Source organism: Serinus canaria, chromosome 2 (genome assembly GCF_022539315.1).
Source record: "Serinus canaria isolate serCan28SL12 chromosome 2, serCan2020, whole genome shotgun sequence".
Taxonomy (NCBI): domain Eukaryota; kingdom Metazoa; phylum Chordata; class Aves; order Passeriformes; family Fringillidae; genus Serinus; species Serinus canaria.
In genome coordinates this window covers 39752099-39767773 of record NC_066315.1, presented here as the reverse complement: position 1 = coordinate 39767773, position 15675 = coordinate 39752099, and the positions used below count along the sequence as shown (strand labels likewise).

Sequence of the window (15675 nt, the reverse complement as noted above, 5' to 3'; positions counted from 1 at the left end):
TCCTTTTAAATGTCCTGTCAGTGGCCCTTCTGAAGGACCTTGGACTTACTTCCAGAAATTTCAAGTTCTGAGATTTTTTTTTACCTCAGGCTTTATTATTTCTTTATTTCAGGCTTTTCAGACTTTTAAGATTGTTGTGCTTTAGGAAATGCAAGAGGAAAATGGAAGAAATTTTGGCAAGAAAGTGTGTGTCTTAAAATATGGCTTCATGGTAAGGGTGAGCTGGAACTAACTAGTTCCTGATTTCTAAAAGGGAAAAATGTCATTTCCACTACATCCTTTCTCCTTTCCCATAAGCTGATTCAACTTCTGAAGCCATTGAAAAACGCAAACAAAACCCTAAAAAACACTACAAGCTCAAAAAAGACCTTGTCAGTTTTAGTTTCCCAAAGTGAAGGTTAAGTGAGTTACATGTTCATTTTGTAATCAGAATAATTGAATCAAGAAATGGTTTGGGTTGGAAGGCACAGTCTTCTAGTTCCAGCACCCCTAGTGTGGAGAGAGACACCTTCAACTAGACCACATTGCTCAGAGCTTCATCCAACTTGGCCTTAAACACTTTCAGGGGTGGAACAGCCACAACTTCTCTGGCCAACTTGTTCCAGTGCCTCACCACCCGACAGAAAGAATTTCTTCCTGATATCTAATGTGAGTCTACTCTCTTTCCATTTGAAGTGCAAGAGACTTTTCTCTTTCCTCCAGGGAAATGTGCCCCATCCCTCTAATTATCTTAGTGGGTCTCCTCTGGACTCTCTCCAGCAAGTTCATGTCCTTCCTGTGCTGGGAACCAGGTGGGGTCTCAGTGGAGTGGGGTCATGGAATCACCTCCCTAAAAGTACTGACTGCTTTGGCCAGGAATCGAACCCTGGCCTCCTGTGTGGCAGGCAAGAATTCTACCACTGAACCACCAATGCTGGTGATTATTTTTTTTTCCTGACTTATTTTACACATTGTCTTTATTAAAAAAAATATTAAAACAAAAATATCTATTCCACAAACACACAGGCGCCACCAACTTCCTTGGTTTTTCCCCTCTGTGCTTCTTCTGAAAACTTTGCTTTCGCAATTGGGAGTTGCTTGTGCCGCTTCCCCTTGCCCAGCGCTTTGTAGTAGCCTCAGTGCATAATATCAGTATAAGTCTGGCCTCATTTTGCATGTAATTGAACATTTTCTATTCACTTATGGGTGTCCACAGTTTACAAGTTGACAGTAGCACACAATTTTTGGTTTCTTTTAAGTGTGTCATGCCTACTTTTCTGAAGTAACCAGAGTGATGCTTGTCAAAGTTCATCCTGTGATGCTGATTGCCACCAGAATTACCATGTCCTCTGGGATGTTTCCTGTGTGTGCTTAAATGGCTGTGGCTCGTGTGCCCTCTCAGCTTTCTGGTGTCCCTTAGTCTGGAAGGCATCTTGTCAGTGTGTGCAAGGGCAGGGAAAGAGCTTGGTGCTTGTGAGAGTGAGGAAGGGCAAAGGGGGCAGAAGTGGGACAGCATCAGATCCAATGTAAGGCAAAGATGTTGCATTGTCAAAATATTATGAGAAGAGTAGAAAGTGATGTGACTGCTGCCTTGCCATTTCTCCAAGCTGAGATGTGGAGCTACAGCAGTGGAAGTGTGTGGTTCCACTAGAGTCTGAGTCTGAGACTTTGCTGGTGTTGCCCCATGGTCCTGCTCTACCTCCTCTGGGCTCAGCAGTCTCCCCTCACCGGTACTGGGTGGCATCCTAATTGAAGGGGCAAAATACCATCAGTGCAATTTTACTGCTGGCTCAGTTCCCTGATCTGGCATGTTGCAGGTTTGCATTATGGCCAGCGCTAGCACAAAACAGGAATTGCAGCTTTCTGGTACTGTCTGCCTTATTAATAAAATATATGTGGATTGCTAAAACTTTTTTTTTTTTGTAGCAGTGAATTTGATGTGGTAGAGGCTTGCTAGTACGCTGGTGGCTGGTTGATATTCAGCGTGTGTAACAGTGGTAATAATCTGACTGGCATTCATGCTACAAGGATTTCAAATACCTTTAAGTTCCTCAGCATAACTTTGGAGATCTGACTTGTGGACTTTTTATTTTGTTGGTTTTTGTTTTGTGTTTGGGTTTTTTGGTTTTTCCTTCAGTTTTCAAAAATTATTTAATTAAAATAATCTGCATATTATTTTAATAAATAATTAAATCCTGTATATCCTAAATCCTGTATGTTACAGCACTTACCTAAAAATTTATGAAGAAGTGCTGCTGTAGTTCAGATTGCACGAGCAGACTGTATTTCCATCCTGCCTGCCTGTATTCTTATTAAAAAGAAATGTTGTGGGTCAGTAGAGTGCTGATTCCTCCTCTTGTATTAGTTATCTATAGATATTGGAAACATTGCATTACCCTCCCACTGTAACTTACTCAGTTTTGATTTGTAAGTAGTAATTTTTGTTCACTGTAAAAGTAAATATGTTGTTAGTAAGTTATTATACAGACACTTGATTTGAATGGGATGAAGTTGTATCAATAGAGAAATTGAGACATAGGGAAAGCTGAAGGTGAAGAATTAAGCCTTGAATTCATGTGAATTTGTGATATTTCATTCTTTTGCTTTTCTGGGGAATGACATGTAGGTGAATGATCATTCAAAAATTGCACCATTCATGGGAAGAATTCTTTTATTTATTGGCTGCTGATGGTTGATGGTCTTGTCAAGGAAAGGTTCTGTTTGAGTGTAGTTTGAGCAATTTGTCCTAACTCAGTAATTGGATGATTTGACTTTTTTTAATTTATTTTTTTGGTTTTTCTTTTGCTGTTTACCTCTTGAGGATCTGCTGTCAGGGAAAGCAGATCTTATTGTGGAAGCACTTTAAATAATGTCAATGAAAACAAGATAAAATTATCTGTCTGTTATTATGCTGATTCATATCTGGACTCCTCAGCTGTTCACAATGATGCCATCTATTCTAGGGAATTAATCTAGAGGATAAGTGTTTAATATTTGGACATTGACCTGTTGAGTGAATCCAGAGAAGGGCCACCAAGTTGATCAGAGGGATGGAGCACGTGTATGAGGAAAGGCTGAGAGACTTTGGATTGTTCAGCCTGGAAAAAGGAAGTCTTTGGACTTATCTAACTGTGGCCTTCCAGTATCGGAATGGAGCTTATAGAAAAGATGGGACAAGACTATTTAAGAGAGGATGTAGTGACAGGACAAGGGGGAATAGGATCAAATGGAAAGAGAGTAGGTTTAAATTAGATGTGAGAGAGAACTGTTTACTGTGAGAGTGGTGAGGCACTGCAGTAGGGTTACCAGAAAAGTTGTGGATGTCCCATTCCTGGAAGTGTTCAAGGCCATGTTGGAGCTCTGAGCAACTCTGAGGAAGGTGTTCCTGCCCACAGAAGGGAGATTGGAACTTGATGATCTTCAGGGTCCTCTTCCAGCCCAAACCACTCCATAATTTAGAATATCTGCATAAATGGTTGTAGAACAGTTAAACATATGGCCTTTCTTAGGCAGTCTTAATAGTGTTGAAATAGCCCTGGTTTATAGTTCTTGTGAACTTGCACAGCAATCTAAGACTATTTTGGGATAAAGAAAAACTAGAATATCTCTCAAAAATGCTGCCAAAATGCCTGGAGATTAATTTAGCTAAAGGCAGGATGTTACAGTTGTAAAGTGAGCAGCTTTGAATTCCTCTGTCTCCCTGCCATCCCTTCTTCCCCTCCCCCCAGAAAAAAAAACAAAAAACAAACAAAACAACAGACAACTAAAAACATCCCCGAAGTTTAAGAACCCAACCTCCTGAAAACCCCAACAAATCGAATCACCCGACCCTCCCTAGCCTAGCTCAGTGGCATTTGCATGCTGACCACATGCTCATGCATGCTGCTGGAAGATATTGGTGGGTTCTGTTGGAACATGGCGAATTTCACCCATCTATAGTGAGGGACAGTTCTGAGTCCTGGAACATGTCCTGGAAAACTTTACACACATCTTTTGTTTTTCTACTTCATCAGTTTATTTAGATCAGAATGTGGTGTGATTAATCAAGTAGTACATAGTACACTAGAGAACATCGTAATCTTGCTGTTAATAAGGGTTCAGGTTATAAATTTCAGTAGGATCTCTAGAGACTATGTATTCAGCTGTCCAAATGATGTGCCATTGTGTAATGTCAGGAGGGCTTAAACTAGTGATCTGCCTCAGCATCCTGGTGGCTTTTGACAGCTGTCCTGCAATGTGCTGAGATACCCAAGACTCCACTACTGGGGCAATCAATACACCAGAGAATATCTGTACAGAATACATCTATTTTTTTTCTTCCCTTCATTGTTTGGAAAAACCCAGTTCCATGTGTACGTGCCAATGCAAGCTGAAGCATGCTGTGCAGGTGTATGTCTTAGGAACTAGGTGTTAAATAGAAAGTGTATTCTGAAAAATACTTGTAGGCAGTAAGACTTTTGGATTTTATGGCTAATTTTAATTCATTAAATGATGAGCCACTGCTGGCAAAGGTTTCTGTGTTCCCTTGCTAAGGCAGTAATGTTTCTTTGGAGAAATACCCCATATTTAATTTCTTTGTAAAAAGAAACTCCTAGGAAGTTTTTTTAATATTACTTAATAGGTTCCCCTTTGATGAGAAGCTGAACAAAGCCATCTGTAGAGGTGTTTGACATATGAACTTTAGACTGTGTTCTACAACTTGTCCCCTTCATCATTTTAATTTCCTAGCACCTTGCCTCCCTCCTGAATCCCCCCATGGCCTGGGCCACCCTCACCCTCCCTAAAATAAAGCCTCATTTAGAAGTATTGTCATGCTGTCTCATAATTATTTCTTGCCTTTTTTTTTTCTTTCCTAAAGAGAGATGCTTTGAGCTTGGTAGATGCTGTCCTTTCAGCTGAATGAAGAAGGTGGCACTGGGTTGGTTTTTTGGGGCTGCAATGTTAGAAAAGATAGTCATAGAATCATAGACTAATTTGAGTTGGAAGGAAATATAGGGAATCATCAACTCCAACTCCCTGATCTTATTTGCTTATAAAAGGAAGGGTTGATTTTGGACTGTGGATGCAGCTCTTAAGCAGCCCACCTCCCTACCCCCCCAAACCAGGATTTTAAAGTATCAATAGATACAGAGTTTTCAGGGCTGCATGTGTGGGTATGTCAGTTTGCTTGCTCTGCAAGCAAGCAAGCACTCAGTTTTCTTGTGCTCATATCTGACTATGTCAGATAGCAGCTGGGCTGGAGCTCATGTGGTAAATCCTGCTGAGAGCTCAGTCCTGCTTACTGCAGCTACTTTAAATGTCCTGCCATTTCGGAATGGCAGATTAAGCACAGCTCTGCCTGCTAGACACTCTGCAGACCCTGCAGTAAAGCAGTTCACTGCCACTTCATAATGGACTGGGATCAGAGCTGTGTATCACTTGGGAAAATACGAAAAGTTTTTCAAAGAAGTAAGAGCTCAGATGAATTTTTTTTTTTGGTCTAGATAAGTGGTACATACTCTTTTGGACCCATCTTTCAAAAATGTTGTTTTATAGACTGAGATAAGGTCAAATAAGTGGAATTTGAAGGGGTATAAAAGTGAAAATGAAAAAGGAAAGATTGAAGGAAAAAGGGTATGTTTCATGATAGGTACTTATGGTTCTTTTATTAAAATAAATGTCCTCATACATTTCATAGAGATATTTTTTGCAGCATCAAACATATGGTTAAAATATTGCTCCAGCACAATTCTGCTCTGAGTTCTCACAGTGTTGTCACTGAACACGTTCAAGGATGTGATAATTTTGAATATATTTGCCTACAGTTTGTTTTAGAATACTTCTGTAGTTAAACATGTTGAGACAATTGCAGTTTGAAGTTGATCTGCTGTTCTCCATTTGATGGGAAGCTTTTTCCTGGTATTTACTCTAAGGGAAGAGCAGACGTTTATCCACAAAGTGTTTTGGTATGGGACTTAAAAGACAAAAACTTCCATCTGTTTGAAAAAAATGTGCTTGTCTTGCTTCTGAGTGGGTTTTTTTTGTTTGTTTTGTTCCAAGACTGAGTGACTGTTAAAAAGGAATTGGCAGACTACAGACTATAAAGAAATTTCAATAAGCTGCTTCAGAAAGGTTTTTTTTTTCTCTAAGTATTCAAACCAAGCAAGTACTTTTTCCCAAACCTATAAAAATTAAATTTAAAAAAAAAAAGTGATTCCCACCCCTCTCATTCTATCCCTAAGGAATAAACAGCCTCTTTTCCCTTCCCACACCCACTCCCAACCTAAACAAACATATTTTTTACTTGCAACAGTTGAATTCTAGTATGGATTTATGCTAAGAACAGTTCGTTGACGTATGGGAGAGCCACCAGGACATAGTTCAGCATAGTTTTTTCAGTATTCATCTGAGCAGCTGAAGAGTTGTGTGAATCCGTGCTCTGTGTTAGAGAAAGAATAGGTGTGATTTAGGATGCCCAGTTTAGAAGAGATCACTAAGAGTTAGGGTATCTGATATTTATGTTTAACTCTGTGCTTCCTGTGTGAGTCGTTTTGTTTATAACCATTTACATATGGCAGCAGAGAGTCCTTCAATAGCTTGGAAGTTAAAAGATGCATACGTGTGTTAGAGTGAACTTCTATTTACAGAGTGGAAACAAACTACTTTTAAACTCTCTTGTCAGCACTGTCTGAGAATACTTTGATTAGCCAATGGTTAGAGAATTTTCTGGACTCAGGCAGTGAGAGGAACCGAATGTGGCCTTCTGATTTCTCTACAGCTAGGTGATAAATACCATCTTCATAGTTGCACAGTGTATTTGCACCAAGTTCATGGACAGTATGTTACTTGTTCTATTTTGTCCAAGTTGTTTGTTGGTTGGGGTGGCATCAGTCCAGCATCACACAAGACGTAGGAGTGAAAGAAGAAAAAGGAACAAGCAAGGCAGTGGCATGTCTTAAAGGTTAAGTTATAGATAACTCCTTAAAGAGCCAGTTTTCCTATGCATTTGATGATGGGACAAGGGTATGTTAGTGATGAAGAGGGAAAGAGTAAGATGAAGATCTGAATTTGATCTGCTCGAGCAGAGGTTGCATTTTTCAAAGCCTGCCTTAAGGAAGGAAAAAATAGAGCTACTCACCTGAATAGTAATACTCACCTGAATAGTAATACCTGAAACAAAGACAGCTTACTCTGGGAGGACACATGAGATTAATTGAAGCTAACATCAATACTTTTTTACCTTTTCAAGGTAGGAGAGGAGAGGAAAAAAAAAAAAAGAATTTTTCTTTTTAGGAAGCCTTGGTTTATTTTGCTGAACAAGAATATATAGCTTATGTTGAAAAGGAAAACAACGGAACACCTGCACTGGAATGAGTATTCAGTGAAAGGTTGATAATACAGCTGTAAACACACTCAGCAGATGTTTGACTTCTGGGTTGTTCTGTTCTGGGACCCGTGGTACAAATGCATTTTGTAGTGCTAATGAAGTCTTGGATCAGAGCAAAAATATTACCTTGGAGCTGTTCTTAGCAGCTGTTGATGCAGAAAATGTGAAGTGTGGAACTCAGTTTCGGTTCCTTTTTTGGTATTCCCTGAGCTGGAATTGAAGGCATGCTGTCTTTCCCATTCTGCCGCTGTGTGACCCTGCGGTAGCCGTAATCAGTGGCCTGGGAGATGAGCGAGCGGAGCGGGAGCGATTGGCTGGGGAGCAATTTCCCGGAGTACATCTGTGTCAGGCACAGCCAGCTAAAGCAGTCATGTATGCGCAGGCTCTGATCTCTGGGGAGGTTCATTACAGGGTCTCCTACAAGGGCATTCTCTGCTTCTGCACATCAGCATGGAAGAAGCTCGTCAAGGGAAGAAAATGCAACCTGTATGTAAATAGCAGCTGTGTAACGTAATAATGACTTGAATGTGTTTTGATGCAAGTGATATTTTAGCAGCTGTGGCTCAGAATTGTGTGCTACCTTAGACTCGCTAGTTGTGGAAGAAATTTTTGAAAGATCTGGTGATAGAAGTAGTAGTTTGAGTAGAGATTTCTATATTAGGGAAGATATTTGCTGTGTTGTTAGAATTGCTTAATCATAGTAACAAGCTTAATTCAGAAAGAAAATGTGCTCATACAATTGTGACAGTATACTACCAGACTTTGAGATTGCTTGAGTGTTTTGGATTGGGTTGTTTTTTCTTTTGCACTATTTTGAGCCAGCCTTTCTTAATTTGAAGGTTATCAACTGTGGCTTTACTTGATTCTGTGTAAGTATAGCCAGGATGTTTCTGGTAGAGAATCTTAAAATAGCCAGGTAATTGTTCCTTTTTGACAAAAAAAAGGCAAGTGAACTTAATGAGCTGTGTAACTGAGGTGATGTGTTCACAGAGATAACATTTTCTTCAGACCTCAGTGGCACAGATAAAAAACTCCATTTGTGGGGATTTATACAATGAATTCTAATATTAGTGTTACAAGCTATTTCTTAGCCATTGTATGAGTTGTCATTACCACTGCATGTAACTGCAATGCAGCTTGTAACAGGGATTACTGCTTTAAAGTTTCCTAGAAACTAAAATCTCTGGGATGGAATTTTCCTAAGGTGTAAAACTTTAAAGATCTCTGAATTATTTTATGTATGACAGCTGAATTTTCTATTCCCTTGTGTGAGCATAAGAAAGAATTTGATTTTGATATATTACAGTGCATCAGATTATAGTGGCCTTTTGTTTGTCAAGGTCTCTCTAGTACAGTGCTCGATTTTTTTATTTTCATTGTGGTGCTACTTTGAGTTCTGGGTACAGAACTCTATCAAGCATGAATGTGCCTGGAAGACTAGGCAGATTTAAGGGGACTAGTTGTAAACATTATAGTACTTCTGCTTTTTTTTACCTGTTATTTCAGGAATTCACTTAATTACATTTAAGTGAATGGAGATATGTTGGGGTTTTTTTTGAATGAAATTTAGTACTGTGAGGCAGTGATAAAATGCAACTTCGTGAAATAGCTACTATAATATTAGATATGCAATTTGATATCTTGTGTTGGATTGCTGACAGTATTTGCTAAGTTTATGCATGGTGGTGAATTTTCTGGCTTGCAGAATACTCAGGCCGAATTCAAATAGACTTGTAAATCAAATACTCACTTGCACCTTGCTAGGAATCAAGCCATCTCTTTTTCTTGTGCTAATCCAGTTTTTTTGATGAATTGCTGTGGTGTGTCATGGTTGATAGCCATTCACAATCGTGACAGTCTCTTGTTGGTATAATGTTTCCTTCTCTTTTTGACTTTTTCTTCATTTCATTTTCTCTTGTGATTAACACAAACACTTGGTTTATTGTCCCAAGACACGTTTAGTTTTTCTGGGATGAGACATGGCTTCTCTTGCACATTGTGGTGCTTAGTGTGACCCTGGCTGGATTAAGGCCTGCTAGAACTGAGATAAAACTACTTATAAACATTAGATTTCGATAGTGCAAGAAGGAAAATATTAGTGCATTTAGAACTGCTTTTTTCCTGAAAGTGCTTGGGTTTTGTGGTGTTTAAGTAGCACACATACACATCTTTAGCGCCTTCCACATACAGTTTTGGAAAATTTAAAGTACAGTGAAACTTCTGGAGAGTCCAACTGAAGTCTCTTGATATCTTTTGAACTTGTCCAAACAAGGTTTGTAGAGCTGCTGTGTTTATTGTAAGTCTTCTAGAAGCAGATTGGTCACATGTATTTAGTAACGTAAGCTGAACAGTTAATTAGAGGATTAGTAGGCTAAAAAAATGTCTAAGTATCCCTAACCTCTTCTGTAATAGTTATGGTCTTACTGAAATAAATCTAAGTGTCACACCTTCCTGCGAGGCTCTGAGCGTAGCTTTGATGAGGAGGGGCTGTGAGGATTGTTGAGTAAAATAGGAGTTGTACACACGCAGGTAAAATTCACAGGAAAAGAGGAGGGGGGGTGTGGTGACACCAAAGCCATTGGGCTGAACTAGAGTCATTCCTGTAGTGTTTGAGCAATACCCTCTGCTAAGATAGAAGGGGAAAATAAAAATCTCTAGAAAGCAGCTGTTCCTGTGTGAAGGAGGCCATAGAAAAAACAACTAAGGGGGAACCCATCAACAGTATGCTTCCTATTTTAAACCTGGCAAGTGAATTATTATTAATTGTGCTCTCATCTGTATATATTTAGAGGGGAAGGCCAGCTAAAAATTGTACGATGACAAAATGAGACAGGGCTCATTTATATGTGGTGCATTTTTCCTTGGCTGTTAGGTTGAAGTGCTTGATTTAGAACTGGTAGTGTTTCATCACTCTGGCAACTTCTGATGATACAGTATTGCTGCCTGGAGACTGTGCCCAAAGAACTTACTACAAATGCATCTATAGGACCACTTGTGCCGTTCAACTAAAGTTGAACAGTACAGTTATTTAGAAAGAACTTTGATTTTTTTTATTTTTTATTTTTTTTTTTTAATCCTGGATGTCCTTTAAGGAGGCAGCAGCTACAGATGCCTGCCTTCCTGCCTACTGTGGGCTCATCTTACTTCTGGTTTAAAAGCAGAATCAGTCTGAAAAAGAAGTAAAACAATATATTTAGAACTTACCAAGTGCTGCTGTTAGTTGTTCCTGCAGGTAAACCACATCTACAAGCCCTTCCTATTTACTCACTTTCAACTAAGGCTGCTTGGTGCTGTGTGTGGGTAGCAGTGGGAGAAGACCTATGGGGTAGATCTGATGCTTGCCTGGAGAAGAGTGATTGTCATTCCACTCTGCATACAGCATTCAGATATGACCTTAACAAATAGACTGTTTTTCTGGTTCCTTTTCTTTTCCCTTCCAGGGCTGCTCTCCTTGGTAGACTCCATCTCCTAATTCTGTGGGTCTGCAACACTGGTCTTGTCTGATTTTTACTCCCTCAAGTATTAGTTCTTATTAACTTGCAGCTCTGGAAGGTTGAATGCATAGGGAGGGGGTTGTATGTGCATTCTGTAAATTGGAGATGTATTTTATTTCCTGACTACATGGAGTATTATGTGTGCCTAGAGCAGAAATACCTGAAACAGACCACTTGGGAAATGTGGCTGTGACAATGAATAATGAATTACCCTGTGGGTTCTAAATTACCATGAACAATATATTTCAATACCTATGTAACAAAACAAGTGAGTTTGTTTATCTATTTTTGAAAAAGGTCAGTCTAAAAAATACTTTGTACACTCACATACCTGGATACATTTGCAAAGTGAGGTTGTGTAGTTCCTCTTTGTTTATCTTTGAGATATATGGTCAAAATGATGGTTTTAATTCCTTTTTATAGCCAAACCTTAATTTTTGAAGCAGAGCAATATCAACAATCTTTTGTTAATTAATTTTTTTGTTTGTTTTTGTCACTGGAGCTTTTTTTGATGGCTGTCATATCTGTCTCCTGAATGTAGATCCCACAAAGGAGGGCTGATAATAGAACAAGAGTCCTGCTTTGGCTATGTTTCCAAAGGTCAAGCCACTGTTGACACTGATTCAGTTTGCACAGGGCCTCTCCTGTTGTGTCCTCTTGCAGACAGCATGTTGATGGATGGTTTGATCCAGCTGATCTGCTCCTATGTACTTACTGGTGGTGAAAGGAGTGTGAAAGGCAAAGTGCACTGTGCACAAGTGCTTGTATGCTGTTGATCTTGGTAAATCTACAGCAATATGCTACAAAGGTTTGCCAGTTGGGTCTGTAGGCAGGGTGTACTCCTGTTTTGAGAGGAATGATTTGTTGGTGCCACATTTCAGCCTAAGAGCAAAAGTCTGTCTGCCAGATCTCTTGTACTTACAAAAGTAGAGATGTATCCATGGGTTCTTGTGGGAAGGAGGGGGAAACTGATTGCTTTCTCTTCAAGCCAGAGAGATCGGCATACAATTACAATCACAAAGCAGTATGTAGCACCACTGGGATGGTATAGGCAGTTATATTAGAATACTATTAAAATAAGAAGTGTTGAACTGTTGGCCAGGAACAAATGTATAAAGAAAAAAATGTTGATATGAGTATGCTCCTTCCTCCCCATCCTGAGTTGGGGTTAGTTTTTGTTGGTTGCTTTTTGTATTGCATTTTTGGTTGTGGTTTTTTTCCTTTTTATTTGCATCTACTTCAATAAATGCTGAAGTTAAACTTCTTTGTAGCATGAAAGTTGTAATGTAATTTTTTTGGGGGGAGGGGAAAAGGGTGATGGTGTTTGTGGAGGTTTGTTTGTTTGTGCCCTCTCTTAAGCCCTGTTTAGCTCCATGAGCACTAATACAGTCCCTTCTGGTGCTGTAAATCACTCTCTAATTCTGCTGGGGAAGAACTTTGGTCTGAGGAAATGTAAATGGAGCACATAAACATTGACTTAGCTAAGTAATGGTCTTGAATGTTGATCTCAAATTATTCTTAACATGGTTACTGTATTGCTCATAGATTTCAGAGGTTTACAGTTAGCTGCATCAGCTATTTATGATCACTGTCTATCACCAGAATGATTTGATTGAACTGTATTTCAAGTACCTTAAAAATGTGCTTCTAGCAAGTTGCCTGTCTTGGAAGTGGTTATTCAGTAATGCACTTTGGCAGCATGCCCATCTGAAATCTGTCATGTGTGTGTGTCTGCACAAGGTTAAGTGAGTTGCATGGTGAGAAGTGCTTGCAGAGATGACAGTGGAAACTTGCCTTTGGATTTAATACTCCATGCGTCATATTCATGCTAGTCCTTGAGACTGTAGCTACCACATACTGCTGGAGGTTGTCAGTTCTTCCAAACTCAGTGCCGTCCATAAAAATTCATGCAATTAGGACTGACTCTTTTTTCAGTACTAGTTTTAAAAACATGTGACATTAATATGCTAGATACCAAAAGTGTACTGTACTAAATGACAATAAATGTTTGAGAAGGTAAATAAGTAGTGTTAACAATTTCTTCTGCAAGGGGGAATTACTCTTTTCTCACAGACTGAAAAAAAAATTTGAAAACCAGAGGTGGCAAGAGGAATCCGACTGGGAGTCTGCTGGAGCACTGAGTATTTGAAAGTCTTGTCTGATCTGTAGCAGTTGAAAAGGGATTTCATTTTCATGCTGAGGAGAGTTAGAAGGCTGAGAAGACAGATTCTAGTGTATGCGGGCACCTCTAGCTGAATATGAAGGTTTTATATGGAGGCTGTTTCTGCTGTACGTTTATGAGTATCCAGAAATCTGTTGTTAGGAAAAAGTACACTTAGTGTACCTTAATACAGTGTGTTAGACTTCCTATTTTTTTTTTCCCTTGAAGTACTCAGGATTTGTTCTGTTTTTATAAATTACCCTCTCCTTTAAAAAAAAAAAAAAAAAAAGTGCAAACCAAAGGTGAAAGCTTAATCTCTCCCTAGGGCACCTTGGTTGCTGCTTATGTTGGTTTTTTTTCCTTCTCAATTGTTCTGTCTTTTGACTGAAAATGAAAGTTACATACATTCTAAATTAGTCTTGAATTTTACTTTGGATTGTCTACAGCAGCTATATTTGGGCATCTGTGGTATTGTCCTACATAAAGTTTCACATACAGTGAATGGTAAACTGCCCGGGAATATTTGCTTTAAGCTCCAGTCATTCTCTGCCTAAAACAGGGAAGTTGACAGATTTTCCACAATCCCGCTGTTCTTTGTTTATGTAAAAAGTTCAGAAAGTAGACAAGAGAACTGAAACGGCAGCTGTAAAATTTTCCCTGCCTTCAGTGCCTTCAACTGACATGATAGATCATTTTTAATTACTGGAAATCTATGCCCTACAGACTTTATTTTTAACCAGGAAAAGGTTGTAGTTTGGAATTACTTTATAATGTATTTGAATATTTTTGATTTTTTTACCTGACCTAAGGCAAAAATATCTCATACTGGGATTTGCTGTTGGCATCACAAAACAGATATGTTAAAATGATACTTTGTGTTTTTCTGAACAAAGGCTGTAAATGATATGCTTCCTTCATGTATGATATTTGTGGTTGTTAATGGTTTATTCTTGGAAGAGTCTTTGCATATGTTGTGTACTTTGAGATAGTGATAGAACGGTTTGCAAGGGCACGCATGCTTTCCTGTAATCTAATCTTAAAAGACATGTTACTTTCACGTGATGTGGTTTTTGAAGACTGCTTCTGTATGTATGAGTTTGGCAGAGAATCTCTTTTACTGAAGCAAAGGGTGATAAAAATTAAGAATGTGATATAGGGCACACAGCAAATCCACTTTCAAAATGTTATTGGGAGATGAAAATTTCTTCTTATGTGTATATTTTTCACAGTGTGTATGCAGTTTTCTGCTGGTATGCAGCTGTTTGTATAATCTGGAGAAAAACTCTTTCTTCCTTTGTTGCTCAAAAACTGTGTGTTTGGCAAGATTTCAAGTGTCCTAAAAGGACTGCTGGGTATGGGAGTGTTTAGGTACAGGAATTTTCAGGAGTCTGTGGCTGTAACTATGAAGCTAATTGTGGAACAAATTTTGATAGCGGTTTTCCTATTACTAGGGTTTTTTTTCTACTCAGATATTAAAAAACACCTAAAGTAGTTCAGAGAATTTGTAATTCTTCCATTTGCTTCCATCTCTACTTGGAGTTTTATGGTAACATGCACACTGTGTGTATCTGTTTCTGTGAACAGGAGCGTACTACAGTACACTGGATTTTGGTGTATAGGAGACGAGAATATACTATTTCTCCCCGTACTCCCCTCATATCTCATTACCATGACACTTGAAAAACTTCTACCACTTTTTTATTGACAGGTCCTTGGAACATTTTCATGGTCTTGCCCAAGAGACATTGCCTCAATTTTTTTAAATTGTAGCTCTATGGAGTGTACAAGGTTTTGAGTTTTCTAACCTGCTTGCAAAACTCTACTGTCACTACAAAGCAGCAGTAGTGACAAAGGTTACTGTGTAATGCCTTTCTTGAAAATCCTATTTTCAGGGGCACAGCTCAGAACTGACGTGTATTTAGTTTTCAGAAGTTTATTCTGCCATGTGCTACTCTTTCTTGTGTTTCTACTTATTTACATAGTGCCAGCTGCTTTTAGTTTTTTGTGGTCTAGCTGCATCTAACCTTTTTTTGAACCTCATCAGAATTTTTTCCCAGCATGTGGTGTCTGTCATCTTCATATTCTTTAATCTTCTTTCCTCGGTAGTTAAATACTTCAATTTTGTTTTGTGTATATGCACACAATATACCATAATAAAGATATTTTTTGTTAAGATCAAGGAGTTCTGTGTTCAAAAAAATTTTTTTGGTGAGTGGGAGTTGATACGTTGTGTTTTTGCTTGTACCTGTTACACACAGGTATGTTGTTTTTCATCCTTGCCACTTTTCCTGTGAGGTGACAAATCTGTTCTATATATAAAGTAATTGCATAATTCTAAGACCAAAGTTTAATTGAATGTCAACACTGTTAGGGTTCCCGGTTCCTGTGAGACTCCTGATTTAGGCTTCTGTTTTTTCCTCATGAACCGATTACCACAGATCCTCTGTGCATTGATGTAAATGCATCAGATCAATGTAACTGCTGCTAGAAGCAGTGATCAAACAGATAAACTTGTGGTTGATCTGGCTGTCATATGGCCACAAGAGAAGTCACTTTGGTGAGCTGATCTAATGGAAAACTAATCAAGTTGTTATAAAAAAGCTAAAAAAAACCCCCCAAACAACAAAGAAACCACACATTTCTTAAGTGCTTTTTATCTAATTTCATGATGGTTA

The 15675-nt window shown here is 38.8% G+C and overlaps 1 protein-coding gene across 6 annotated transcripts in view; it reads left to right on the top strand.

Annotated features, from left to right (window-relative positions):
- The window catches only part of SLC4A7 (solute carrier family 4 member 7), a 92540-nt gene that overhangs the window by 19142 nt on the left and 57723 nt on the right, over positions 1-15675 (top strand). Inside the window, exon 1 of one of the 6 annotated variants that reach the window (XM_009086135.4) lies at positions 7638-7831. The exons of 4 other annotated variants lie outside the window; for them this stretch is intronic. In XM_009086135.4, coding sequence (XP_009084383.1) covers positions 7796-7831 — 36 coding nt within the window. In that variant the 5' untranslated portion in view covers positions 7638-7795. Of the gene's footprint in view, positions 1-7637; positions 7832-15675 lie in introns of those variants that run through there. One more of the 6 variants, XM_018909612.3, reaches the window with a different exon arrangement.